This window comes from Rhinolophus ferrumequinum, chromosome 21, assembly GCF_004115265.2.
Source record: "Rhinolophus ferrumequinum isolate MPI-CBG mRhiFer1 chromosome 21, mRhiFer1_v1.p, whole genome shotgun sequence".
In the NCBI taxonomy this organism is placed as follows: domain Eukaryota; kingdom Metazoa; phylum Chordata; class Mammalia; order Chiroptera; family Rhinolophidae; genus Rhinolophus; species Rhinolophus ferrumequinum.
In genome coordinates, this window is record NC_046304.1 from 49,797,829 (window position 1) to 49,824,137 (window position 26,309).

Genomic DNA, 26,309 nt, shown 5'->3' on the forward strand with positions numbered 1-26,309 from the left:
CGATGGGCCACAAGTGTTACTGCTTCTCATAATCAGGCTGGTTGCACCTCCGCCCAGAGCTCTTCTGAGGCCTGTTCACCCAGAGGACGGCACTGACCATGCTCAGGAGCAGGGGCAGCTCCAGGAAGACCAGGAGCAAGAAGCGGACGTTGCTGAGGAAGGACCTGCAGTGCAGGGGACACAGTGATCTATAGTGAGCCGCGTCATCGGGGGAGGCCCTGGTGCCCTCCACTTTCCTCCTGTCCCTGAGCCCAGATCCAGGGCCACAATACTCCACATAGAGATCAACCATGGACAGGGCGACCCCACTGGAAGGACCACCACCCCCTGCCTCTCGGCCTAACCAGTGCCCTTGAGAATTAGGACTGGGGACACGGGAAGCGCTGCCATTTGAATGATGTGACGGAGACCCAGGGATCCAGGTGGGTCCTGTGTCAGGAGAAGCATTTCTTCCTAAGCCCTCCGCACTGGCAGGTTACCCCCCTGGGGTATAGGAATCAATGAAGGGGATGTTTGTTTGACACCTGCTGTCCCGTACACTGCACACGCCAGCAGAGGAGAGACTGTGCTGGTTTATTTATGGCAAGTAATTGGTGCCTGGCGAGCGTCTCCAAAATGTTTGCACTTAAAATAATTCAGTGGTACTTGATGGAATGAATGAGTGAACGAATGACACCACTCAGCTCTCACCTCCCTCAGAGGCCGGGGTTCTTCAGGATGACACTTGTGCCCAGGGCTTGGGGAAGGCAGGGGAGAGAGCATAAAGGCCACCAATCCCAGGGCACTCTGCTTCTTGCCTGGCCTGGGCCGGGGTCCTGAAGGTTCCTTTTTTTTTTTTTTTTTTTGAGATTATATATAGAAATTTATTTCAAAGTCTATAGATGCCAAATACTAATAAAAACATGACAAAATAGAATATACATAAGAAAAATACAAACGTGCATATAGAACAACCCCCTACAGGGGCATCATAGCTGAAGATATAATTCTAGCATCTAGGAGAGAAAGGAAAACCAGCAAGGCAACTGGTTCTGCTGAAGGTTCCTTTTGCAGGACTTTGCATGGGTTCTTCCCTCTGCCTGGACCCCAATTTCTGCAGATACCTGAGTGCCTGGCTCCCCCAATCCTGCAGGTCTCCACTCAGGCGTCCTCTAATGGGTGAGGGCTCCCTGATCATTGTGAGAATAGCAAACCCCACCTCCCTCCACAAAGCTCTCCCCAGTGATGTCTTTTCTCCATGGTACTTATCACGACTGGCATATTCATATATTAACATGAGTGTGATCTGTTCACTGTGTGAATTCCCCTTAGATCATAACTTCTGTGAGAGCGGGATGGTGTCTGGGTGGTTCATGCCGTGTCCCAAAGCTGAGAACAGCTGGTCGGAGGGTCACAGTTAGGTGTGGGACAGGTAGATAAATGAGGGACTTGGATGAGGGGGCGACACCCACATCCCACAGGCCCAATCTCGCCTAGAAGAGAAATCACCCAGGTGTCAAAGTCTCCAGATGCAGACCCCTTACCGAGGGTGTTGGCTGGGATCCGGGGTCTCCTGCCTGGTCATGCTGGGCCAGGTGGTCACTGGCAGCGAGGACGGAGGGCCCAGGTTGCTTGTGAAGACCTTTGGGCTGGGGGTTTCTGTGGGGCTAAGGGAGAAGCACACGTCAGGCCCCGTGTCCTCCCCCTGAGCCCCCCTCTCTGTCAGCTGGGTGGCTCTGACTCAAGCAGTCAAGGTCACTCAGGCTATTGGACAGATGTGCTGTGTCCCACATCTCGAATAGCCACAGCCAGGCCTGACCAACACCCGGGCCCCTCTCCAGGTGCTCTGCTCACCAGGGGCTTTGAGGGTCTGGAAAGAGCACTGGGTTCCAGGTCACAGCCCAGCCACAGTCACACCTTCCCCCTCCTCGTCCACCCTGCAGGGGATGGGCTGACCTTCACTCTGTAGTGACTGACTAGAGTGGTGGGGAGGTAGGGCCCTCGGACTCGTCTGACGGCTGGCGTGACGCTCTGGTGAGACAGGGCTTCCAGCAGCGTGTGCACTGACAGCACCCCGCAATCCCTTAGTCCATGCTATGGCTGAGTGTTTCTGTCCCCCCAAATCCTCCTGTTGAAAATCTACTGAGGGATGGGGAAGGAAGTAACGCATTTGGTGGTGATTAGCTCACGAGGGTGGAGACCTCATCCATGGGCTGGGTGTCCTTATAAAGGGCCCCTCCGCCCCGTGAGGATACAGCAAAAGTCTGCAACCCAGAGGAAGGCCCTCAGCCACCATGCTGACCTCCTGACGGGGCTTCCAGCCTCAGGCACTGTGAGCAGTACATTCTGTTGGTTATAAGCTATCAATCTGGGGGATTTTGTTACAGCAGCCCGAATGGACGAGAAGGTACACTCTGTCCCCCAAAACTGTCAGCCAGGCCTATGGCCTCGGGCGGCCACTACATGGCTCTCTGGGGGAGGGAATGAGCGGAGAGAAAGATCTAGAGAGGCACACTCCAGGGGGACCCCACAGAACATGAGTTAACTGGACAGACCCCTCCCACACACCCAGCCGTATCAGTGGATTTGCAGTTTCTGAGTCTTAAACAGGAACGCACAGAGGGCATGTGAGGACACCTCCCTGTGAGAACGAGAAACTAAGACTCACAAGAAGGAAGTTGGAGACAACCGCAGAATCAGACGCAAGGGAAAATGGGCACAGACACATGGTCTTGATCGGTTCTTGGGAGAAAAAGCAACGATCTGTTGAAGAATTGTTTGGAGGACACGTTAGGACTCGGGGGGCATAGCACCTAACAGCCCATTTGATCGTCTTCTTCTCCTTCATCTGAGGGAGGCACTTTCAGGGGTTTCTCTGGGTTCCCTCCTGCAGATGCGAGGTCTAACAGTTAAGTTTGCGAACTTGTTGTCACAATGCTGCTAACCTTTTTTTTTTATATCAGATGGATTATTCACTATGAATTTGTACTAACAGGACAAACAGTTAACCAAGTTTACTATTTGGAAGTGCTGAAAAGACTGCGACAAAAATTAGACGACCTGAACTTTTTGCCGACAATTCATGGCTTTTGCATCACGACAATGCACCAGCTCACACGGCACTGTCTGTGAGGGAGATTTTAGCCAGTAAACAAATAACTGTATTGGAACACCCTCCCTACTCATCTGATCTGGCCCCCAATGACTTTTCTTTACCTGAAGATAAAGGAAATATTGAAAGGAAGACATTTTGATGACAGTCAGGACATCAAGTGTACTCCGACATCTGTGAGGGCCATTCCAGAAAAAGAGTTCCAAAATTGCTTTGAAGGGTGGACTAGGTACTGGCATCGATGCATAGCTTCCCAAGGGGATAACTTTGAAGGTGACTGTAGTAATATTCATCAATGAGGTTTGTAGCACATTTTCAAGGATGAGTTCGCACACTTAATTGTCAGACCTCGTACAAGGTGTCACAGAAAAAAGGGGAGTGATAGTGTCTGCCTGAAGGGGTAGGGGGGTCCCCAGAGCATCACAGGAGCCCCACAAGGGACCTTCTGTGCCCACCTCTGGCTGCAGCAGACCCCCAGGCCCACAGCTGTGAGGTTGGTACCTCATCAACCGTCCATGACAATGATGTCCTCTCATGGACCAGGTCAAGGGCAGCCGGGAGAAAATGTTCCAGCAGCGACATTCCCAAGGGACGACCAAGAGAGGTGACAGAAGGAAAAGAGGGTCCCCTTTAGAGTCACATGGCTCTTGTGAGGACAGGAAGGCAGCATGTCCCCAGAGTCAGGTCTGTTCCCACCCTTCTCCAACCAGGAAAGTTCCAGGCTGAGACCCACAGAAAGTTCCAGGGTGTGACCCATAGTGTGTCTAAAACAGCCCAAGGTTTGCATGTGACTGTGTGTGTGCACAGAACAACACACTCACACACACCAACACACACACACACACACACTCATAGTTTGCTCCGAGTCTCTGATCTGATTCCTGCCTCAGCTACTCTGACATGAGACCCTTCAGGTGCCCCGGAGCTGGTACAAGGGGAGGGTGTGCGGCTCACCTGGGAACACAGACACCGTAACCTGGAACATGGGGTCGTGACCGAATGGCGAAAGGATCCCACACTTGTACGTGCCTTCATCTTCCTCTGTGAGGCTGTCCAAGGTCACCGTGAAGGTGAGGTTTGCTGGATAGTCCCTGATGGACACACGACCGCTCCTCACTTCTCTCTCTGAAAATGTCGTCTGCACAATCTTCTTCCTCAGTGGCGAGCACGGGTATTCGCACCAAAATTTGATATAGTTTCTGTATTCCTCCTCGTACCGACACTGCACGCTCAGGGAACCCCCACAGTGCCCGTCACGGTGTGGGGGCCACTCAGAGACAAAGAGCCTGGAAGACACAGCCACGTCCCGGCTCCTCACCAGATGGGCCAGGGTCGGGGTGCTCTGGGGTGCGGGTCCCTCAAGGGCCCTCAGGGACTAGAGGCCATGTCAGGGATAGGTCTTCCCTCAGACCAGGCAACGGGATGAGGGGGAGTAGCTTCCTCTTCACAAGGCACAGGGAGAGGGTGTTCATGAAGACAAGAGGGGGCCTGATGGGAAAAAACTATGTGCAAGTGTGTGTGTGTGTGTGTGTATATGATGCACCAAGACCTCATCTCTGACTGTGACAATTAGGTGACAATCACAGCTTCCCTCCCCCACAACCCTACTCTGTCCGGTGCAGTGGACGATACCTTCGTTATGCACCGAATCCACCTGGACGCTGCTGAGGCAGGTTCTGACCGCCCCTGGAAGCTTCCCTGCCTCCCCTCCCCCTTCCCAAGTCCTCCCTCCCTCGTTCCTCTGGACAATCCTAGCTCCTCATCCCACCTCCACCCCAGGCCCTTCCTCTCTCCCACGCCCAGAGATCCCCACCCTTGCCTGCTCGCTCACCTTGGACCTGGAGAAGGAGCAGGGCTGAAGGCAGCCATTCTGCCCCAACCCTCAGGGTCATTTCCCCAGCACAGATGTCACCTGCAGCAGCACCAGGCCCAGGAGGTGGATAAGACCGAGCCTCCTCACAGAGGGCCTGATGTCGTGTCCCTACTTCTGCTTTTCTGGGCCCCTCTGCTTCCTAGTCTAGCATGGTTTTGAGTCCGATGCTGGAGCTGGTCAGGGTGCAGGAAGCCTAGGGAGAGAAGCTGTACGGGCTTGTGCAGACCCCTAGCTCTCGGTGCCCTGGGCTTCTCTGAGTCCCAATGACTGGACAAGACCAAGGTCCTTCCTGATGGCCCGCAGCTGCTCTTCTCACTGCGTCACACACGAGAGCCACGCTGGGACATTTCCTCCTCAGTGGGGCGTTCCCTCCTCTGTGTCATGTCACTTCCTGTGGTCAGTATGGTCCTGGGGATGAAGGCCAGACCTTTTCATCCTCTCTGGCCTTGGTCGTGACCACAGAGATGTCATGACCCCCCAACCTTCATCCCTAGGTATCCATGGAGAGCTCTGCCCCTGTGCGACCCCAACTCTTCTTCCCACACAGGTTGGCACTGTGACCTCAGATGCCTTCAATGGTCCCATCTTGGTTCTAGGTCCCATCCAGGGGACAAACTCCTCAGGCTGCATCTTCCTTCCTTCTGTATCTTCCTGTTCCCCAGACAGAGGTGGAGCCGCTGTCACCAACCCTCTGAGTACTTCACTTCTTACTCTTTCTTCTTCAAAGTCAAGTCCACTGTGAGATCAGGACAGAGGACAGTTCGGAGGTGTGAAGACGCTGTATGGGAAGTTGGGGAGCCTGTACAGCTGAGACTGAGACTTTCCTCTCCATCCAATGGCACAGAGCCGGGCTGTGTGACAAGAGGGCAGTCTCTCCTGGAGTGAGTGATCCTAATATATTTTATGACCTATCCCGAGAAGTCATATACCATTGCTTCTACCATATCTATGGATTACACAGACCTACTCTGATATAATGTGTGCAGGGCTCACAAAAAAGCTTGAATATCTGGTCTGGAGGTGACAGCAAAATATTCACTTCCTAAAATTTCCCTGAGCTGTATATTTATGATATGTATACCTCTCTGTTTGTATCTTATATTTCAATAGAAGAATTTAAAAACCAAAACATGAAATTACACCTCTGAAAGTTTGCTTGATTTGCGGGGGGGGGGGGGATTATTATTTATGGTCTGTTTTCAAGTAGCAAAAAGCTTATATATATTAATCTCTCCTCCTCCCAACGACCTCGCCCACAGGTCAGAGAGTAAACAACCTGACCATAAGGATATTACAAGTCAGGGGTGTCCAAACTGCAGCCCACGGGCCAACTGTGGCACTCAATCCATTTTTAATTGGCCCGCAGCAAATTCCAAAAATATATTTAGTTTACTTAAATAAACCAGGTGAGGCAATACGTACTTCACCTCGAGTGAGTGGCCCGGCTGTGTGTGTATTTTACCGCATATGGCCCGTGGTGAAAACCGTTGAAAACAGTTTGGACACCCCTGTTATAAGTGATGGTGGCGGGATCTGAACCCACAGTTCTCTGGCATGACACCCAAGTGTCTTCCCGCCATACCATGACTCTGAAGGGCAGAGAGTGGCCCATGGCCAGGAAAATGGCGAAACGCAATCTTCAGACCCAGGAAACAGAATGACAGGGTATGTTAGGCAGCTGGTGACATGGTAACCCAGACTGAGAAACTTGACAGGAAGTCAGTGTTTCCTAAGTCCTCTTCACTCACCACTTTCTCTCCCTACTCTCTACATCCCCACTGCATCTTTGTTTTCAGAAAACACTTCTTGAACTAAACACAGTTTCTGCCAGCTCCTGGCTGGGCTAATTAGTTGGAAGATCTAACAGCTGGACAGAGCAAATGCAACAGCATTTGGGAATATGCCGTTGGTTTTAGATTTGAGTACGTGCTGTACCGATCAACTGTATGTGTCAGTCAGCTTGATTGGCAGTGGGGCCCTGATGAACCGTTGTTTGGGGGTGTGTCTGTGAGGATGTCTCTGGATGAGATTCGCCTTTGAATCAGTGGGCTCAGTAGAGTAGGTTGCCCTCCCCACGGTGTGGGTTGGTGTCCTCCAATTCATTAAAGGCCTGAATAGAATGACAGGCAGAGAAGGAGGAATTCACCCCTTCCTGCCTGATTGCTTCAGCTAAGACATCAATCTTTTCCTGCTCTTGGCACTCCTGGTTCTCAGACCTTCAAAGCTGGACTGAATTACACAACCAGCTTTCTGGGGTTTCCGGTTTGCAGACAGTAGAGGGTGGTACTGCTCAGCCTCCATAACCGCGTGAGCCAATTCCTTATAATTTATATATGCAGCATATATAAATTAGATATGATCCCTCTATAAGTTCTAGATATAAATTGTAAGGAACTGGCTCATGCAATATGCGTGTGTGCGTATATTGGTTCTGTTTTTCTAGAGAACCTGACAGACAGGCGTGTGCACTTGACCCCGTGGGAATTGACGGCTTCCACTCTCAAGCCTCACTCAGGATGTTGAGGTGACGACTCAACACAGTGAGACCCAAAACCTCACCAGCTCGGCCCTCCTCTCACCCGCACAGTGACCTTCCCACCACCGTTTCCCAGACTTGATAAAATATTTGTGCTTCAAGGGGCTGCTATAGAGAAACAGAGTAGAAAAGCCTAAGAAATCAACAAGCTGAGCATTAAATAGCATGGGAACCATCCACAGAGTGAATCGGGTCTCTCTTTGGCAAGACACAAGATGATTAAGCAAAGAAAAAGTGAAAGCCAAGTGTTATTGTCTCTCCTTGGGCTGGAATCAGAAGTATCTGCTTTGTTCTTCTCTGGCTTTCAGGGTCTCCTGAGTTACAGAGAGGCCAGGGCCACTTTTATTTTTTTAAGCTCTCAGCATCTTGAAAAAAGAGAGATGTCAAAATTGGGTTAAAAAATTGTGGTATATTTTAAATGTGTCAAGTTCACAAATAAGCTATTTGATACAAACGGTCATAAAGTAGAATTAATTGGGCTATAAAAATAGGATGATTATTGCATTGAAAATTTCACTTCCTGGTGGTTGGTGGGAATAAAACACGTAGATAAATACGTAGCATAAACATTTCTGTTAACGCAGCCCCGTGGACCTTATCATATAGATTATTCAATTTAGAGATAATTTTAAAGACTGATTTTGAGGCCGTTCATGGGATGCTAGGCCAGGGCCCAAGTGCAGACTCTCCCAGGACACTGCCACACGGACCCCCCCAGCCCTCCCCACTTCCTTCCCCGCTCTCTCAGCCCCTGCCCCTCCGTCTCAGTGTTTTCCATCCCCACAGCTGCCCGTCCTCAACCTTTCCCGCCACTGATTCTACTCAGTCCTTCAAAAACTGCTCCCTTTTTCATGAGTAACAAGAAGCATCGATCGCTGTCGCCACACGAGGGTCCAAGCCTCTGACCATGTTCCCTGAGAACGCTGGGTCTCTCTACCTCTCCCGGGGCGTAAGGAATCCAAAGGACCCGAGTGAGCGCTGCTTCTCCACACAGCGGAGGGCTTGGACTGGGACCAGATGTGTCTTAGTCCTCCCTGCCTGTCTCTAGTCCCTCCCCTGGGCCCAGACTTTAGGGCCTCAGTCTACTCCAGTCTGAACTGCCCACTGGGCTCCAGAGCCCTGCGTGTGCCCTGCGCTCTGGACCCTGGTCCCCTGAAGATCTGAGCCCACATTGGGTCGGCCCCAAGGCAGGCAAGGTAATCCCTAGTGAGACAGATAGCCCAGGCTGAGAGCAGGACGGGGGCTGAGGGACTAGGCCAGGCTATGGGACTCAGCCTGGAGGACAGGCCAGCAGGGTACGATGGGTTTGGCTCCAATGCTTGGTCAGAGTCAGGATATTGGAAGGAGGCGGGAGGGACCCAGCAGCTGAGAAGCAATCCTGCTAGAGAAGGATTATTTCCAAGTCCTTCAAGGGGTCAGTAGTAAAGCTTTGCAAATGGTCACTAGTGCCATCTATTGGTGGCTTGCAGAACTGCCATAAGCGTCCTCTGGCTGTTACCTTCCTTCTTACCCATGAAATAGAAATGCTTCTGTGGACTGCGCAGTGGTCAGGCATCTACGCCGTCCATGAAGTGGTCCCCCTAATAAGACAAGTGCCCACCTGACACCCTCCAAAATCTTGACAACATTACTGATTGTATTCCCCATACTGTCTTTCATATCCCCGTGGCTTTGTTGTGCTTTTTAATCCCCTCACCTCCCTCATCCCCATGTGCTTGAGTATCCGGCTTTGACATTGCACTCCTCCAGCTCCCTCCAGACAGGGGCTGGACCTGGAGAAAAAGCTCCAGCCCCTTGAAAAAAAGATCTTTGGTCTTGAGTGAGATAGACTTGTGCTCAGGTCTGGGTTTCTAGGGTGTTTTCAACATGAAAAATCACAGAAAGAGAAATAGGGCAGATCCTCAAAGACTGTATCATCCAAGGAGGAGGCCTAAGAATGCTGGATGCAGAGTTTTGGGGGCACTGAGGCATGCAGGAGGGGAGACTCTGGGGACCCACACTTGCCCAGCTGGCTTGGCTGAGTGAATAGCTTTGGGTGTTAACAGTCCAGCTAGGACCTCTCGGGCTGTTGGTTTGCGTCCTGTCTAAGGCTGATTCTGGAGCTGGGGCAATACTGAGCCTGCAGGTGATTTTAGAGGACCTGGGTACAGAATTGAGAAGGCACAGATGGGACAGTGGGCTCCCCTCCCCTTCTGCCCGTCCTCCTGCTCCTGTTCTCCAGTTACCCCAAACAATCCCAAAGCTTTCTGACTGACATGTGGCATGGACATGAGAGAAGGGTCTCAGCAAGGAAAATTGCATCTCTACCCAAGCTTCCATCTCTGTGGACTCACCCTGTGGCCACATCCCAGATCCGTGAGTGTATCACCAGGACACATAGTCTTAAGAGCAGACAGAACCCTCCCATTGGCCCAATAACCTATGGAATAAAAGCTATAATGGTAAAAAAAGAGTCCTGACACTGTGCTCCTCCCATCAAGATGGGGAGTTACGAGCAAAACCTTATTCTGAGTGCAGTGCCCCCAATCCAACATCTAAGGGTGCAGGAGTGGTCAGCTCCCATCGTAGCTCTACTAACGAACCTCTATTAATTATTATTACTATCAATTAATACTCTACTATTAATCATGTGGTTTTAAAAAATAATTCCATGTTTTATGATGCTTTAACGTCTTAGGGCCTTGTGGAACCCAGGGAAGGACTGCCCCTCTTGGGTTAGCTAATTCCTCTGGATAGTAAAGGACTTGTCTGCAAGCATGTGTTTGATATGCAACCGAACCAATCCTAAATACTACTCCCACGTGTCTCTTTCATCAGGCTCCTGCAGTTTGGGACTTTATCCCTTGGCCCTAAATCACCCCAGAGCCAGGTACTGAACAACTAGGAACCAGCCCAGTAGCCTAGAGCCTCCTGAAATTATTCAGACTATCCCATCCTAAACCTGTTCCGTTTGTTTACCTTGCTTCACCCTTTCCTTCCAGCAAACACCACATAATGGCCGCGCCCACAGCTCCTCTGTCTCCGCCCTGTCTCCGCCTCCTGCTGCACCCAGGGCCTTCCTCCTGTTGTCCTGTGTGGTGGGATCTGAGTACAAACTTCATTCATGACAGTCATTTCCATGTCTGCGTGACTTACCTACCCTTTTAAAACAAACCCTGGGTACATCTGAGTACCTTTGCAAACAGGCCTAGATACTGGGCAGACACAACACACTGCATTTTCTCTACTTTCCTCAGAGCTCACAGACTGTATCCATGACTTGCATGGACTTACAAACATATTTTGCTTTGATGACAATATGTTTGTAATGAAGTTTGTTGCCTATACGTAAACGAGGAATTTCCCTTTTGGTTTCTCTTTTAAAAGTAGAAATGCCTGAAAACACAATGCCTCATGCGCCACACATCCTTCAGCGTGTTTAAATCTTCCAGGGGCTCCCTAGGGCCTCCAGGACATCAGTGAAGGAAACACAGTAGAAAAGAAGAAATCAAACTATCTTCTTTGGCAGATGACATCGTTATCTGTGTAGAAAATCTCAAGGAATCTACCAAAAAACTGCTAGAACAAATAAATGAGTTTAATAAGGTCACAGGCTACAAGATCCACACACACACACACACACGTCGTATTCCTGTATACTACCAACAAGCATGCGGAAACCATATTGATAAACAATACTATTTACAGTTGCTCCCCAAAAAAAGAAATACCTGGGTATAAATCTAACAGAAACTGTGCAGCATTTATATGCTAAAAAGTACAAAATGTTGATGACAGAAGTCAAAGAATATTTAAATAAACAGAGATGTACCATGTTTGTGAATTGGAAGACTCAACATAGTAAAGATTATCTATTTTCACAACATTGATCTATAACTTTAACACAATTAGCACCAAAATCCCAGCAAGACATATATATCTATATCTATATCTATATAGTGTCATATATATGGCAAGGTCACTCTACAATTTATATGGAAAAGCAAAGGAACTTGGATACCTAAAACAATTTTGAAAAAGAATAGAGGGAGGAATTACTCTACCTGTACTCTTCCTAAGGAATCACTTAATCACTTACCCGGATGTTAAGACTCACATATTTAGATATAGCAATCAAGACAGTGTCATTCATAATTAGTGCAGGGAAAGGCGCATAGATCAATGGAAGAAAATATAGAACACCAAACTCCTGGTTCTTAACTGTAAGGTCGCCACACTCTGTCCTTGGTCCTGAACTCTCCCCTTGAAGAGGTTGCCTTTCCTTGGGCTCCATTTCACCTCCATCTCTCTTCTCTCCAGAGTCAATACTCTACTAACGCACATCTCGAGCTTCTTGCTAGAACTCTCTGCTTGGTAATCCCAGTCACACAGAGAAAACTAAGCTCTGTGTCACCCTAGGCCACTCCTGCCTTTCCTATTTCTGTAAATGATGCTCAATTCTTTTGGTTTTCCAGACTTGAGACCTTAGACACCCAGACTCTTCCTTTCAGACTACCCTACATATCTACTAGATAAGCCTTCCGAAAACATATCCATGATCCCATTTTGACCTTCTCAAATCCATCCAAGTGTCTCCAATCTAAGTTTAAGAGTAGGGTCTTAAGCCTCTACCACATGCCCCAACCTTAGCTACTCTAGGTAGCTCCATTGCACAACCACAAAGAAAATTTCACTCCACTGAAATCTCAGACACACCCATTCCATGAGAAACACTCCATTTGCTGATAGGTCCTCTACAAGTGACCATTACGATGACTGTTTCCTGCCTCTCTGCTTTCACTTCTGCATCGCTCTTAATCTGTCCTCTCTCCCTGCTACTCTCACCCCCCCCACGCCACTGAAATCCTACCTTCCCTCCTCATCATTCTCCAATATTACCTTTTCCTAGTCCAGCCAATCTGACATAATGCTTTCCATCATGAAGCATCTTGCCTATGGCTCTCCTACGGCACATACCTGTCCTGCCTGTATGGTGCTAACTTGGGAGTTTATCTTTTTTAATAAAGTGCAACATTAGCTCCTCTATTGGCAGCATTGTGTTTCTATATCCGCCTGTGTGTCTTATTAATATGATTAATATGTGCTTCGTCAGATTGAATTTCTCCTTCAGCATGAGTCTGGGGCCAGCCCCAGCTCTCCTGGAGATGCCACGGATGATTTGCCTTTGTGCGATGCATACCAGGGCTCAGGTTTTGAACAGGGCAGCCCTGCCCGATCTCTGAGCACTCAGGGGAGCTCTCAGAGGGGGGCTGGGCTAGATGCAGGGAGTGAGTGGAGATGTCGATGCTTGTTTGCGACAGACTGTGCAATCCTCCCTACAAACTTCAGGGAGGGGGCACCAAGCATAAACCCTTTCCTGGGCTGGGGGAAGCCCAATGGTGGCTGTGGCATCATGTCACCCCAAAATGATAAAGTATATTCTCGCTCTGGTGTCCTACACCCTGTCTTTAGAAAACCATGTCTGCCTCTCCCATGGAAAGGGTTTAGGATCAACAGGTGGCCCAAGCCAGGCTTCCCCTAAAGTAGATAAAGCTAGACTCTCCATTGACTCTGCACACAGGAGACCTTCCAGGTTGGGGAATTTCAGGAGATATTAAGGGCACCCACTGCCTCTTTCTCCCACTGCTGTGATAACTGACATCAGAACTTTAACTTCAGCCATGGCCACCCCAGGCAACGATGCACTGAGCCCAACCACACACTCCCTGGTCACAAGAACACGAGAGGGTTGAAGCTTAGTGACACACAGAGGCGTCATAAGAGGGAAAGGAATCCCAAGCATGCAGGACAGTGGGCGGCTTTATGAGCATGCTGGCAGGAACAAACTCCCCTGGGATTGTCCCAGAGGAGGAGGCAGAGCCCTGGGAGCTCAAGGACGGAGCGGTGGGGGCAGGTCCTCAGGGAGCGCCCTGTCTGCCGGAAGAAGGCAGTTGTTGCCCTGGGGGACACTGAGTTGAGAAGCTTTTTGCCAAGGAGAAGAGTACAGAGCCAGGCTTCTGAGCATGCAACTTCCAGAGACTTCTTTTCCTTCGGATGTGGGCATAAGGGTAAGGAACCAGAGGATCTGGGGAAGAGAAAGGAGGACCCCATGCAGGGGCCCAGAGACTCATCTTTCCTCCCCCTGAGGACTCAGACTGTGTGTTCTCTAGGATCCAGGACCTTCCCTTGGGGCACAGGAACAATACTCCCAGAAGGCTTGAGTCCCTCCAGAATCCAGGCACTACGGCTTCCCTGCCCTATGCTGCAGAATCTGAAGGTCTCTCTTGTCTAGCTTGAAGGGCTGTAGTCCTGGACAGGGCATTCCTGTAGACTGTGCACTCCATGGTGGATTCCCCTGGTCAGGCTGACTCTGCGTCCCTTCAGGCTCCTTCTGACGTCTGCTCATACAGAGGACAGCACCGAGCGTGCTCAGGAACAAGGGCAGTTTCAAGAAGATCAGGAACAGGAAGTGGAAAGTACTGAGCGGAATCCTGTGGGGGACACAGTGATGGGAAATGAGCTGCCTCCTCAGGGGGAGGCCCCAGGACACTTCTTTCCCCACCTCTACCTGGGCCCTGACTCTAGAGCCACAATAACTCAGGATCAAATTTAGAAGGACCTATGCCAGGGCCTGTCTCTGGGGACCCTGTCACCTCTCCTCCCTTAGTCAAGAACTCCTTTGGGACTGTCGTTGAGAGGTGATGGAGCAAAGAGAGAAGAGGGACCCAGGCAGTGCCTGCTTTCCAGAACCATGCTCTGAGCTCACCCTCTCTGTCCATTTCTCCCTCAGTTTCCCCTTTATTAAAATGACATCTTGAAACCAGTCCTCACCCACACCTTAAAGCCCTTGTCCCTTGCCCCCTTCCTTTCAGGGTCTAGCAGCAACACCACAGCCCTTCGAATATCTTTGAGAGGAAAAGAATGAATTCAAACTCCATCCTGGAGCCTGTCCACCTCCCCACAGACCCACAAGCAGCTCATGGGAGCAGGATCTCTGGTAGAACAAAGCTCTTTCTTGGAAAGCGAGCCTGGGTTAGGGACCACAGAACCAGGACTTTGAGTCCAGAATGGGGAGGGGAGGGGGTGGTGGGAGGAGGGACTGCACATCCCTGAAACCAGCCTCCGCCTGGGCCTCTGTAGCTTCCCACAGGGGAGAGTAGTCACAGGACAAAATTCCCATGTAAGAATCAGGACCAGAATTGGAGAAAGACAGTGAGGTACAAAGGATGTGGTGTGTCCTCAGCCCCCTCCCCAGGGTCGCATTAGGCTGCTGACCCTCCTCCACGGCCTCCAGGCCTCGGGCCCTTACCCTGGGCAGCGGTTCAGTACTTGGTTGGTGCTGAAGTTCTGCCCGGGGATCACCGCCGGGAAAGTGGTAGATGTGGCCGGATGTGTGGTTCTTCTTGTGGTTGTAGGTGGTGCTGGAGATAAGATCACACATCAGGCACTGCTCTCTCCCCAGATACGCACAAAGCACCTGTCTGAATCTGCTGTCACACATAATCATCCACTCACAAGGGACTCAGAGATAGCCTGAAGCCAGACCCAGACCACCTCCTGGGTGAGCCCCTCAGGAACCAATGAGGCTTTTCCACAAGTGGCCAGGAGTCACTTCTAATAAGTGCCAGCTTGTTCTTTCCATCCCAAATTTGATTCTGCCTGGGGTGAGGGCAGGGATCTCTCAGGGGTTCCCCAGCCTGATGAGGGGCCCCAAGGGGAGGGGGGGCAGGGAGGAGTCTGGATGAAGACGGCCATGTGAGAATCAGAAGGGCACAGAGACTTTGGGAGGGGCTCAGAGCACCCTTCATATGGAAACCAAGGCCACTTTAACCCACAGCTGGGGTGTGGATAAGTTGTCACTCAGCTCCTCCCAAGGACCTCAGGTGTCCAAACTACTGGTGTAACCTCTGCTCCCACCCCCACTCTGCCCCAGCCTCCTGATGTCCCCAAAAAAAGCAGTCTCCCAGAGGCTCAGCCCTTCACTGAGCACCCAACACAGGCTCGGTTTCACCCAACAACAGCCTTTGACGTCCTTGCTATTGGGGATTCATTGATGCATGTGGCACTATGCCTGCCATGACAGAGGCAGAGAAACATAAACCAATCAGCTCACTCCAGTAGAAAGTGGTGGGCACGGGGGTGGAACTCCACCAGGTACAGCAGCAGCACAAGCATACCTCATCCACCTTCCGGGCAGCAGAAAGGAGAGAAGAGACATGGTGGCGTGCATAGGAGGCTGCAGGATTACAAGATGATTTTAGGATACGAGCTACATGAGCATGTTTATAGGTGGAGGTGAAGAGCAGTGACCAGGAAGAGGCTAAGCACAGGAGAGAGTGTGGATAATAGATGGAGGAAGGATATGGGTGAGGAAATTTGGCTCAAGGAGATGGGGAAGCAAGGAGCCATGGGGTGAGAAGCCAGCTCCAGGATTGCTCTTGAACTTCAGGAGAAAACTTGACTCTCAACCTAAAACGGAAAGAGGGAAGAGTGAGTTAGGTTGCATGGAAATCTGTAAGCAGAGAAGGAAAGAAAGTGGGTTCGGTCTGATATCCTGTATTCTCTTGGTAAGAGAAGGAAAGAAACTGGGTTCGGTCTGATATCCTGTGTTCTCTTGGTAAGGTAGAAGAATGGTAGGGTAACATTAGAAACCGTGAACTTCTACTGATAGCCAGAGGCACCATTTGTGACTTTTTTCCAGCAGTACTGGAGCAGACAGATTTTAGGTAGGATGACCAACTTGCCCAAGTTTGCCTGAGACTTTTCCACTTTTAGCTTGAAAGCCCCACACCCCAAGAAACCTCTCAGTCCTGGGCAAACCTTGATGGTTGGTCACCCTACTTTTAGGATGGATTCAGGGATAAAGGTTTCAAAAGTTAGATAGGAAAATGGTGCACGGGAGTTGAGAACTGGTAAGAGAAGAAAACATAGTTTACTATGAGGGTTGGAACTGGCTTAGGAAGGAAGGGAGGTCAGGCAAGGAGAGAAGGACCGAAAGCCTGGAGGTGTATGTGAGGTTAAGAAAGGGGAAAATGGGGATGAGAGTACGTGAAGGCTGAGGCATGGGACGTTGTTGGAAGTAGAATGTTTGAGGAGTATAGAGTCTAGACATGGGCTAGTTTGGGGTGACAGTAAGATTTGCCATGTTGCCGTGGAGTGGGATTCTGAAAGAGAGTGGAAATGCAGGCCACTAAAGTTGAGAAGACCACAGAACCTGAGACAAAAATGCTTCACAAGTTATTCATTGAAACCTCTCAAGACAACGACGGGGGTGGGAGTGGAGAAGCTGCCAGGTCCCCACTGAGCCTGGAGTGACCCGGAAGCCAATGGATGGCCATGTCAAGGAGACGTAGGGGGTGGGTGACACAAATTTTACAGGAAGCAGGTAGGAAAGTAATAGGTTGGAAGTTGTGACGGGGAGCTGGAAGAATGTGGACGTGGCTTCGTGGCCCTGTGACATATGGGGAGCAGGAGAAAGAGCAGCCTCGACTAAGAGTAGCTTCTACTCAGGAAACCTACCTCTTGAAACAAGAGGAGTGAGGCCAATTTCAGGACAATGTGGTAGAAAGAATGTTCCGTGATCAAGCTGAAGATGTACGAGGTGTGAGCAAAAGACGGTGGACGGTTACATTTTTTAAAAAATTTATTACAGTAACAGACACATTGCCCTTAATCCCCCTCAAAATACTCCCTCTCGCTTCAAACACACTTATCCCAAGAAAGTTCTTGCCACTTTCTGAAGCAGTTCTGGAAGTCTTCTTTCATGAGCGTCTTTAATTGCGCTGTTGTGGCTGCCTCCGTGTCCTGAATCGATTCAAACATTTACTTTTCATGGTCATTTTGACTTTGGGGAAGAGTCAGAAGTCTCACCGTGCCAGATCCGGTGAATAAGGTGGATGAAGACACACTGTAATGTTTTTATTTGACAGAAATTGCCGTACCAGAAGGGATGTGTGACACGGAGCCTTTCTGTTGTGATCACAAAATACGGTGAATGCTGCTGCCGAGTGCCATCCAAGGGAAAGGCAGGGATCTCTGATATGGGAAGCAGCACGTGGAACCTTAGTAACAGTGAGTGACAAGTTTCAACTTGTTCGGTGCAGTCAGTCATATGTGAGTCACTGTTGAGAGAAGGTGTGTTTTAAAGTGTGCCATAATTCATCCTCCATCATAACAATTCTCCATGTCACACATCGCTTCTGGTACGGCAACTTCTGTCAAATAAAACCATTATGGTGTATCCTCACCCACCTTATTCACCGGACCTTGCACTGTGTGACTTCTGGCTCTTCCCCAAAGTCAAAATGATTCAGGACATTGAGGCAGCCACAACGGGGCAACTAAAGACACTCACGAAAGAGGACTTCCAGGACTGCTTCAGAAAGTGGCAAGAACGATGGGATAAGTGTGTTTGAAGTGAGGGGGAGGATTTTGAGGGGGATTAATGGCATTGTGTCTTTTACTGTGATACTTTTTTATTTAAACATTCACTGTATGTTTTGATCACCCCTCATATGTATGATGAGTTTATTTCCTTTGGTACAGGTGTCTGAAGGGCTTGGCGGAAGTCACCTTAGCTCAGCACGGAGGGGCTTCCCAAGCAATGGAGTAAGGCTCCAGCCCACTGAGAGTCAGGGCTTTCTGAGCTCAGCCCCCGCTCATGCCAAGGCTGAAGGATCAGCCACCTCTCTCTCTGCCTACATCATAGGCTCTTCCAACACCACTGTGACTGAGGACAAGACAAGGCCCAGAGACACTCTTCAGTGTGGCACCCCTCCTTGTCCCCAGGGCCAGTCTTGTCTCACACGGCCTGCTGCTAGTGAGGGGAGCTCTTACCTGGGTTAACAGACACCTGAACCTGGAAGGAGGGATCACGTGACCATGCGTCCAGGATCCACACTGTCTGAATTTTGCACCAGTAGGATCCGGCATCCTCTGCGTTGAGGTTCCTTATGGTCACTGTGAAGGCAAGGTCGTAAGGGTGGTCTCTGATGGATATGCGGCCGCTCCTTTCTTCTGTCTCTTTTCCCTGGGTCTCCACAATCATGTTGCAGTCTGTGTCATGCTGTCCTCGGCACCAGTACTTCTTATGCTCCTTGTACGCCTCCTCGTACCCACACTGCACACTCAGAGAGCTCCCCGTGGTGCCCGTCACAAAGCGGGGGCCCGTCAGGGACAGACAGCCTGGAAAACACAAGCCACGTCCCAGGACTCTATCCCGATGGGCCCAGCAGCAGCCACTGCCGGAAGCCCAAAGGGAAAGTTGCCAGGGAGGAGCGGACGGTTCTGGGCTCGGGGATGGGGACCTTGAGGGACACCTGAGCTTAGCACCTGCGCCGGATGATCTGGAGACCATGGTCGGCAGGATGAGTAGAGACCTGTGCCCTGTGAGCCCAGAAACAGTGAGTTTTTGCATGGGGACCCCCACCCGTGCGGATCGGGAGGGTGGGAGCAGGGACAGCTGGCTGTCCCGCCCTCTCCTTAGCCTGCAGCCTCTGCCAGGCCTGAGGTTCCGTCATGTACCAGAACACTTGCCTTTGGAGTCAGACCTCTGTACGCTGGGCTTTCTGCAACTCACACTTGTTCTTTAAGAGGACATGTCTTGTTTACTAAGCTCTCCATGTGTCCTCCAGGGAGGAAAAATGAATCTCTGGCTCTCACCCGCTCCCCAGGGAGGACCAGCACACTCGCTGTCATGCACCTGGCTGCTGGGAAGAGGACTGGGTCCCAAAGGAGACCCTATTCAGCTTCCTGGTGGGGTTGGGGCACGAGCTGAGCACCCGCAATCATAGTCCCCATGGCCTGCTGACTCCCTGTGTTCAGAGGAAAAAGGGGTTACATGAGATTGTGCTTTATGTCACAGAGTAGGATGATTTTGGAGCTGGGGAACAGTGGGGGTTAGAATCTGGGAAGTAAAGTGTGAGAAGCTGATGTGGAAGGAGAGAAAAAGAGGGAAAAGCTGCAGGTGGGCGGAAGTCCTGCACTGTGTGATGTTACTCTCAGCAGAGCACCCCCCCCCCCAATCTGGAGCGAATGTTCCAAAACTTACACTGTTTTGAGCTTGAGAGAGTGTGCATGTGTGCGTGTGAAAACAGTGAAAGGGCTGAGCTTGCTGTGGCCAGGGAAACATAGCCCTGGGGATTCACAGAAATGGTGGCAGAGCCCTGGCTGGGACCTGAGCTAATCACATCTAGACGCAAGGCGAGTGCAGGGGTGGGGGCGCCCCTGACTCCTAGCTTTCACTCGTGTCCTGCTTTCCTCCCACCACCTGCCCTTTATCCCCACACTGTCCCCTGCTCACTCTGTCATGCTCCTAGCTGGTGACCACGCACTGCTTCCTCACCCACCAACCAGGTTTGGTCCCAGAAAATCTTACTGTCACTGCCCCTGGCCCCTCCAAACTCACCAACACCTGTCAGCCCCACCTCAATCCCTGCCTCTGTTCTCTTTTGCCCGTAAGAAAGTGACTCCCAACCCTGCAGCCTCTGAGCTCTCCCCATTTCTCCTGCTGTCCTAATTCATGTGACAATCTTTCCCAGCCTGAACACGTCACCCTGGAGAACCTCCCCTTTTCCTATCCCTGCCCCACACCTATGTTTTCCCCACCTATGTTTCCACTGTCCCCACCCATGGTTAGAGAGCTGGGTTCACCTTCTCCCTTCCACCTGCCCCCGCCTCCTCCTAGAGGTGGTGTGTTCTCAGCAGTGCCTCCCCCTGGTCCTGGACAGAGCTCAGAAGTTCACTTTCCCACAGTGGGAATTTATCAGGATGCAGAGCACGTGTCACAGCCAGGAGCCTGGAAAGTAGAGCTCGGGGCAGGCTCAGGAAGGGATCCTTGGAGAACTTTGAGTCCTTCCATCCATCTGGGCTTGGGGACAGCCCCTTCAGAGCTGAGTGTGCCCTAGAATTACTGCCTCTCCAATCAAGGAGATTCTAACAGCAGATGAGCATTCAGACTAAAGAGAAACTTCCAGGCTCCTTCCAGCCCGGGGAGTCTATAATTCCATAAAATAAGTCAATATCCGTAAGAGCTGGTCTAGCTGTCTGCCCCTGGCTGCTGGAATCCACCCACCACTCCCCTGCTTACAAACTGGGCTCCTACAAACTCCTAGGAAGCAGGGAGTGCATATTCTCTCTCTCGCTGTCACTCTCCTGGCAGCAGTTCCCTACCACGAAATCCTACGTCCCAGAAAGACTCCCTTGCTCCCTCTTGCCTCTTTCCTGCTCCTTCTCCCACTCAGGACTCCCCTGCCTACATCCCTGCTGCTCCTGGGTTTGGGTGCCCTTGTAGGCTGAGTGGACACATTCCAGCTCTGTTTTGCAAAGTGCATAGCATGAAACGTTGTGGCCGAGCATCGAGGACGTGGGTGGGGAGGGGGAGGCACTTCCTGGGGTAGGGAGCCCTGGCTAGGAGTCAGAAGACCTTGGTTCTAGGCATGGCTCTACCATTTGCTAGTCGTTACTTTGTGCATCAGTGTCTGGGAAATGAGGCTCAAAGCCTGACTTGCCTGCCCGCCCAGAGCTGGGTATTGATTGCATGAGATCATGACTTACATTTCAGGGGAAGCGCAGGGAGTGTGCATAAGTGCATGGAGGTACAGCCTAGCGAACAAAGCCACCTCCAGAACAGATAAATTAAGGCAATTTGCATATTGAGTATCTGGATAGTGAAACCTAAAGAAGAGGGTCGGGTGGGAGGATGTGGCCCGTTAGATCAGAGGCTCTTGGATTTAGAGCATGGCTTGCAGTTCCTTAACCCAATTTTCTATCCTGACGCACAAACATGACAAAAGCAAACATTCCTGCAAAGTGTTGACAAACGACACCAAGTTACTAGTGTTAGAAAGAGGAAGCAAGATTGGATTGGAAAGGAGCAAATAGAGCGAAATTATTCGTGGCATTCTAGTTCTTGGGTTGGCCAGTAAGTTCACAGATGTTTGTTAAATTACATATAATTAAAAGAGCCCTTGCGTGATGAACAGGTGTCATGAGCCGTGAGCAATTCAATCTTGGGCACCTGAAGTGAAGAAAAAAGAAGTTTCTACTACTTTCAAAAGAATCCTCTCCTCTGTCTTGCTAGAATAGTGCCTGGAGGCAAGGTCAGTAGGTCTTAATGAAATCTGGCGTATCCCTGGAAATGACGTGGGAGGTTATATGCATGTGCGTGTGCATCTTTTTTATAACAGTGCTTGCTGGTTGCTGGAAGGTCATAGAAACATGATTCCCTGAGTGCAGAGTTGCTCTTAATTACAGCACCTAGAACAGTCCTGGCATAGAGTTGGTATTCAATAAGTGTATGTAAGATCTGTGGATGAATGTTTAAATGTATAGAAGAATATACGGATGGATGGATGGATGGGTGTGTCCTTCCCATTTCTGACACTTTGCCTCTTACTTGAACCCAGGACAGACCTTCTACCTACCGTCCTGCCCCCTATAATACCGCTCCCCAAGCCCCCGCCCCGCTCACCTGGGAGGCAGAGAAGGAGCAGAGCTGGTGGCAGCCCCATGGTCCTATCTCTCTGGCCGGTGTCCCCAGCAAATCCAGGTCCCAGCTGGATTCCAGATGTTTGCAACAGAGCCTGGGTCATCCACCCTCTACTTCTTCAAGTTTCCTGTGTGTTTCTCTCTCATATAGTTCCTTGTCAATCTCTTAGTTACTTCCTAATTTGAAGCCTTACTTTGAAAAAAGGGAAGAGTGGCAAGAGATATTTCAGAGAATGGATTAAAAGCAACACAAGAAATCTGCTGATTTTCCCCCCATTTAGTGATAGTACAATGTTCGGGTCACCCTGAGCCTTTGCGAAAGTCAGTCCCAATGTATGAAACTTCCCATAGAGGAGACCCTGCGTGAGACCCTCTCTCACTCTTCTTCCTGTCTGGGACTGCTTCCTTCATCCAATCAGTTGCCCTTTTTCTCTGGGTACCCTTTTGGATCATAAGATACCTTCAATTAAAGATGTGGAGTGAGGACCCCCCCATATCTCTCTCAACTGTTACCTCCATGTGGATGACCTCATTTACCTTCTCTCACCTAATAAGCCCACTGGGCTCCTGCCCCAACTTTCTGACTTCCTGTGAGGATTCTCCTCCTGGTTGTACACTATTAACCTAATTCAGGATGAGAGTGTTGGTTAATAGCACAGATTTGACCCCAAACTCAACTCCCCTCTCTATCATTTACTAACCAAATACCTTTGGGCATGTTGCTAAATCATGCTCATCCTCAGTTTCCTCATCTATAAAATGGGATAATAGTAACCATCCTTATCTCATACGAATAAATGAGTGAACACAAGTAAAGTGCTTGGCACAGTACCTGGAACATAGTAACTGCTCAGTAAATGTTAAATATCTTTTGAATAGTCCTGGGCATTGATATAGCTTCTCATCTGGTCTCTCAGGCAGTGATACACTCCCTCCAGTCCAACGTACACATCAGAAGCATATTCTTCTCTAAGACACAGGTAACTGAAAAGATCATCCAGTGACAATCCCTGTCATTGGCTTCTACTTTTTCTTCTCTTTCCCCAGGGGTCCATATCCATGGCCTCTAAACTTCACTGTCTTTTAGAACTCTCTGCCAAATCACCTGCCATTTCCAACTTTTGCTGTACGAGCACAACTTCTTATCTTCCCTCTTTTACCATATCGAAAGAAATATGGCACATACCGTAGGTGGAGCCCTAGACCAAACAGCAAAGCACATGGGTCCTGCCCCCTTGCATGTTCCTAGTCACTCACCTGGGAGACCCAGAAGGAGCAGAGCTGACAGTAGGTGCGAGGCTGTGCATCCCTGTCACATTTCTGCAGCACAGACAAGAGCTGGGGGGTTCGGTTCTGCCACCAAGAGATTCAAAGAAATCTCCAGTCCCCTCAGTTCTGTTCTTCTATTGTTTTCTTCTGCTTCCTTTCATTCCCAGTCTGGGGGCGGCGGGGGGTGGTTCCGTTTGTTTTGTTTTGTTTTTTATAAAATCAAGGAAATGGGAGTGAGCAAAGGCAAGTGCTGATGGTTGAAAAAAATATAAAATGTGTCTAAAGTGGTCACATTTCATTATAATCCAATGAGAGTGTACAAATTCCGGGCAATATAGTAGACCAAGTCGATACAGAGGCTTCTTTCTCGCTCCAAACATAGAAATTCTGCATAAAATGCAACCCCAAAAGTTTTAATATGTAACGGAAGCCAAAATCAAGCAAAGGAAATCCCCAGGTGCCAGAAATGTATAGCGATCTCAAAGCCAAGACCATGAGCAGGATCTGATACCCAGCGGCTATTGGGGACTATTAGAAATCGATATGGGCTTCAGGAGGAGAGAGGATGGCATTTAAACAGCCACTGGGGGGCAGGAGCTGATGCCTCAGGTTCGTACCAGGCAGGGAGCTGGGATCCGTGAAGGGTCACCACACCCTCAGAATGGAGTGAAGGGAGGAAACCTCAGGGATGGGCTTAGGAGAACATCAGGGAATCTTGGGCCCCTAAAGCCAGGAGGGCGTAGAGTCTCCCATAAGAATCAGCATGTAAGTTGCACTCCATAGAGGTGTCAGAGCCGAAGACGAGAGAAATCAGATCGATGGTTGCCTGGGTGGGGTGGGGGCGGTCCATAAAGGGGCACAGAGGAACTTTCTGGGGTGATTGGAAATGTCCTATGTCTTGATTGTGGTGTCGGTCACAGGGCTGTGTATGTCCATCAAAACCCCATGAGCTATATACTGTACATATAAAGTGGGTACATTTTATGTAAAGTGTACTGCCATAAAGTTGATTTTTTAAATCAAGGGGATGAGTATCACAAATATCAGCATAATGGCTATCTCTAGTGGGGGAGAGAGCATGAACAGGAAGTGGGGTTTTGGGGTACTAGCAACATTGCAATTCTCGGCCTCATTGGTAGTTATATAAACATCGCTTTAAAATTATTCTGCAAACTATACATGTTATACGCAGTCTTCTCTATGTGTGATATGTTTTACAATTACATGCGTATGTATGCATGTATATTACACATACATACTACATGCAATTAAATGTACATACTCATATGTATGCAATGGAGCAATGTCTGTGGGATTTTGAGAGAAAAAAATCAATGCCCAACAGCTGGGAGGAAGGAGCACAAGGCTCCTAACACCAGCACGGGCCAGGGAGCTGTGTCCTACACAACTAGACTGAGAAACAACGGCTGGAACCAGAGTGGTGGGCGGAGGCGGAAGAAAAGGGGGGAAAAAAAAGAAAAATGACTCACTGTACTCCACCCAACAGAGAATTTATATTTGAGGAAGATGCGGTGTAAAGGGAATAACAGAGGGAAACAAAACCAGTTAAACTTTTAAATGTATGTCTACCTCATTATTAACATGGGTATTATATTTATTGAAAATGCTAAAGTTAATTATTGGAAGAAGACACATAATTTTTCTTTGATTCATAAAAGTAAGCTTCTGGGTCTCAAAGCCCAGGTCATCACAGATATTTCTCACTTCTTATAAAGATTCTAGGGAAGGGGATGGGGGCTGGGTCAGTATGTTCTGCTCAGCCACGGAGGGTGTGGGCCTTTCTTCCTGTAGGTGGGAAATCAGATATTCCCGTTGGCAGCGGAGTGGGAAGCAGGCCATGTAGGGATGTGATCTGAAGCTTCCGGGAAAGACCTAGAGCAGGGGTGTCAAAACTGCGGCCCGCGGGCCAACTGCGGCCCACGATCCATTGTTAATTGGCCCGTAGAAAATTCCAAAAATATATTTAGTTTACTTAAATAAACCAGGTGAGGCAATACGTACTTCACCTCGAGTGAGTGGCCCGGCTGTTTGTGTATTTTACCGCATACGGCCCGTGGTGAAAAACGTTGAAAAAAGTTTGGACACCCCTGGTCTAGAGCATCCCAGGGAAACAGGAAATGGTAGAGCTGCAGCAGCGGGAAAAGGCTAGACAGGATCCTGGTAACGATGCTGCTATTCTTGACCACAGTGCTAAGAGCTTTAGCCAAATTATTTCTTAAGTTCACAACAAAGCTGTTAGGTGAGTGCCACTGTCCCTTTACAGATAAGAAAATGGAGGCTCAGAGATGTCCTGACCCCAGACATCATCCCGTGGGCTCGCAAATCCCAGTTTAGTTAGTTGTCCTTTGAGTTTGGGGGGGAAGCAGTGGAAGAAGCAAGAAACCTGCTTCTAACGGAGACCAGGAGCTCAGTGGCTAGGAAGTAGGAAGATCACTTTCCCAAAGGAAGCACAGGCTACACAGTCCTCAGCACAGCTGAGATGACATGGAAACCACCGTCCAGGCGTCTACCCACTGCCCAGACCAATTCTGCCTGGGGGCACCGTGAGGCCAGTGTGGCTCTGGAATGCCCAGCCCCAACAGTAACTGCCAGCAGTGCCTGGAACATGTATGTTTGGGGGAAGTTGCCAGAGGGAAGAGGCTTAGCACCAGGAAGAGAAGGCTATTCCGATCATTGTCTGCCTCGTCACACCAGGGAGGAAGTAGAAACACAGACAACATCATTAGTGATCAGGGAAATACAAATAACATCATTAGTCATCAGGGAAATGCGAATCTAAACCATGGGAGATACCCCTGCACACCCACTGGGATGGCTAGAATCAAAAAGTCAGATGAAAGTCTTGACAATGTGGAGAAATCAGAACACACGTAGACACCTGCCGATATGGGCAGAAATGTCAAATGGTACAACCACTTTGGAAAACAGTCAGGTAGTTCTTCAAATGATTCAGCGTGGAGTTACCATGGGACCTAGCAATTCCATTCCTAGGTATATACCCAAGAGAAATGAAAACATATGTCCATGCAAAAACCAGAACATAAATGTTTATG

The 26,309-nt window shown here is 49.7% G+C and overlaps 2 protein-coding genes across 2 annotated transcripts; both read right to left on the bottom strand.

Annotated features, from left to right (window-relative positions):
* On the bottom strand, positions 1-5,334 carry LOC117013336 (protein CD300H-like). Its single transcript, XM_033090387.1, is given in 5 exon segments — positions 1-164; positions 1,524-1,646; positions 4,046-4,336; positions 4,339-4,377; positions 4,923-5,334. Coding segments are annotated over 4 exon segments (459 nt in total). The 5' UTR covers positions 4,984-5,334; the 3' UTR covers positions 1-164; positions 1,524-1,578.
* Positions 5,335-12,363: 7,029 nt separating this feature from the next.
* CD300E (CD300e molecule) lies at positions 12,364-23,348 on the bottom strand. Its single transcript, XM_033090377.1, has 5 exons — positions 23,224-23,348; positions 21,950-22,155; positions 18,316-18,663; positions 14,789-14,900; positions 12,364-13,970 (listed from the first exon to the last, which is right to left on the bottom strand). The coding sequence occupies exons 2-5, from the start codon at positions 22,068-22,070 to the stop codon at positions 13,721-13,723; spliced, it is 831 nt and encodes a 276-aa protein (XP_032946268.1). The 5' UTR covers positions 22,071-22,155; positions 23,224-23,348; the 3' UTR covers positions 12,364-13,720.
* Positions 23,349-26,309: the final 2,961 nt, after the last annotated feature.

Excerpts from the sequence above, each read along its gene's own strand:
- CD300E (XM_033090377.1), bottom strand. The coding sequence starts at position 22,070 with ATGACCCAGGCTCTGTTGCAAACATCTGGAATCCAGCTGGGACCTGGA. Across the intron at positions 14,901-18,315 it reads TCAGGTGTCTGTTAACCCAG|CACCACCTACAACCACAAGA; the intron begins GTAAGAGCTCCC and ends TCTTATCTCCAG. Across the intron at positions 13,971-14,788 it reads GTACTGAACCGCTGCCCAGG|GATTCCGCTCAGTACTTTCC; the intron begins GTAAGGGCCCGA and ends TGTCCCCCACAG.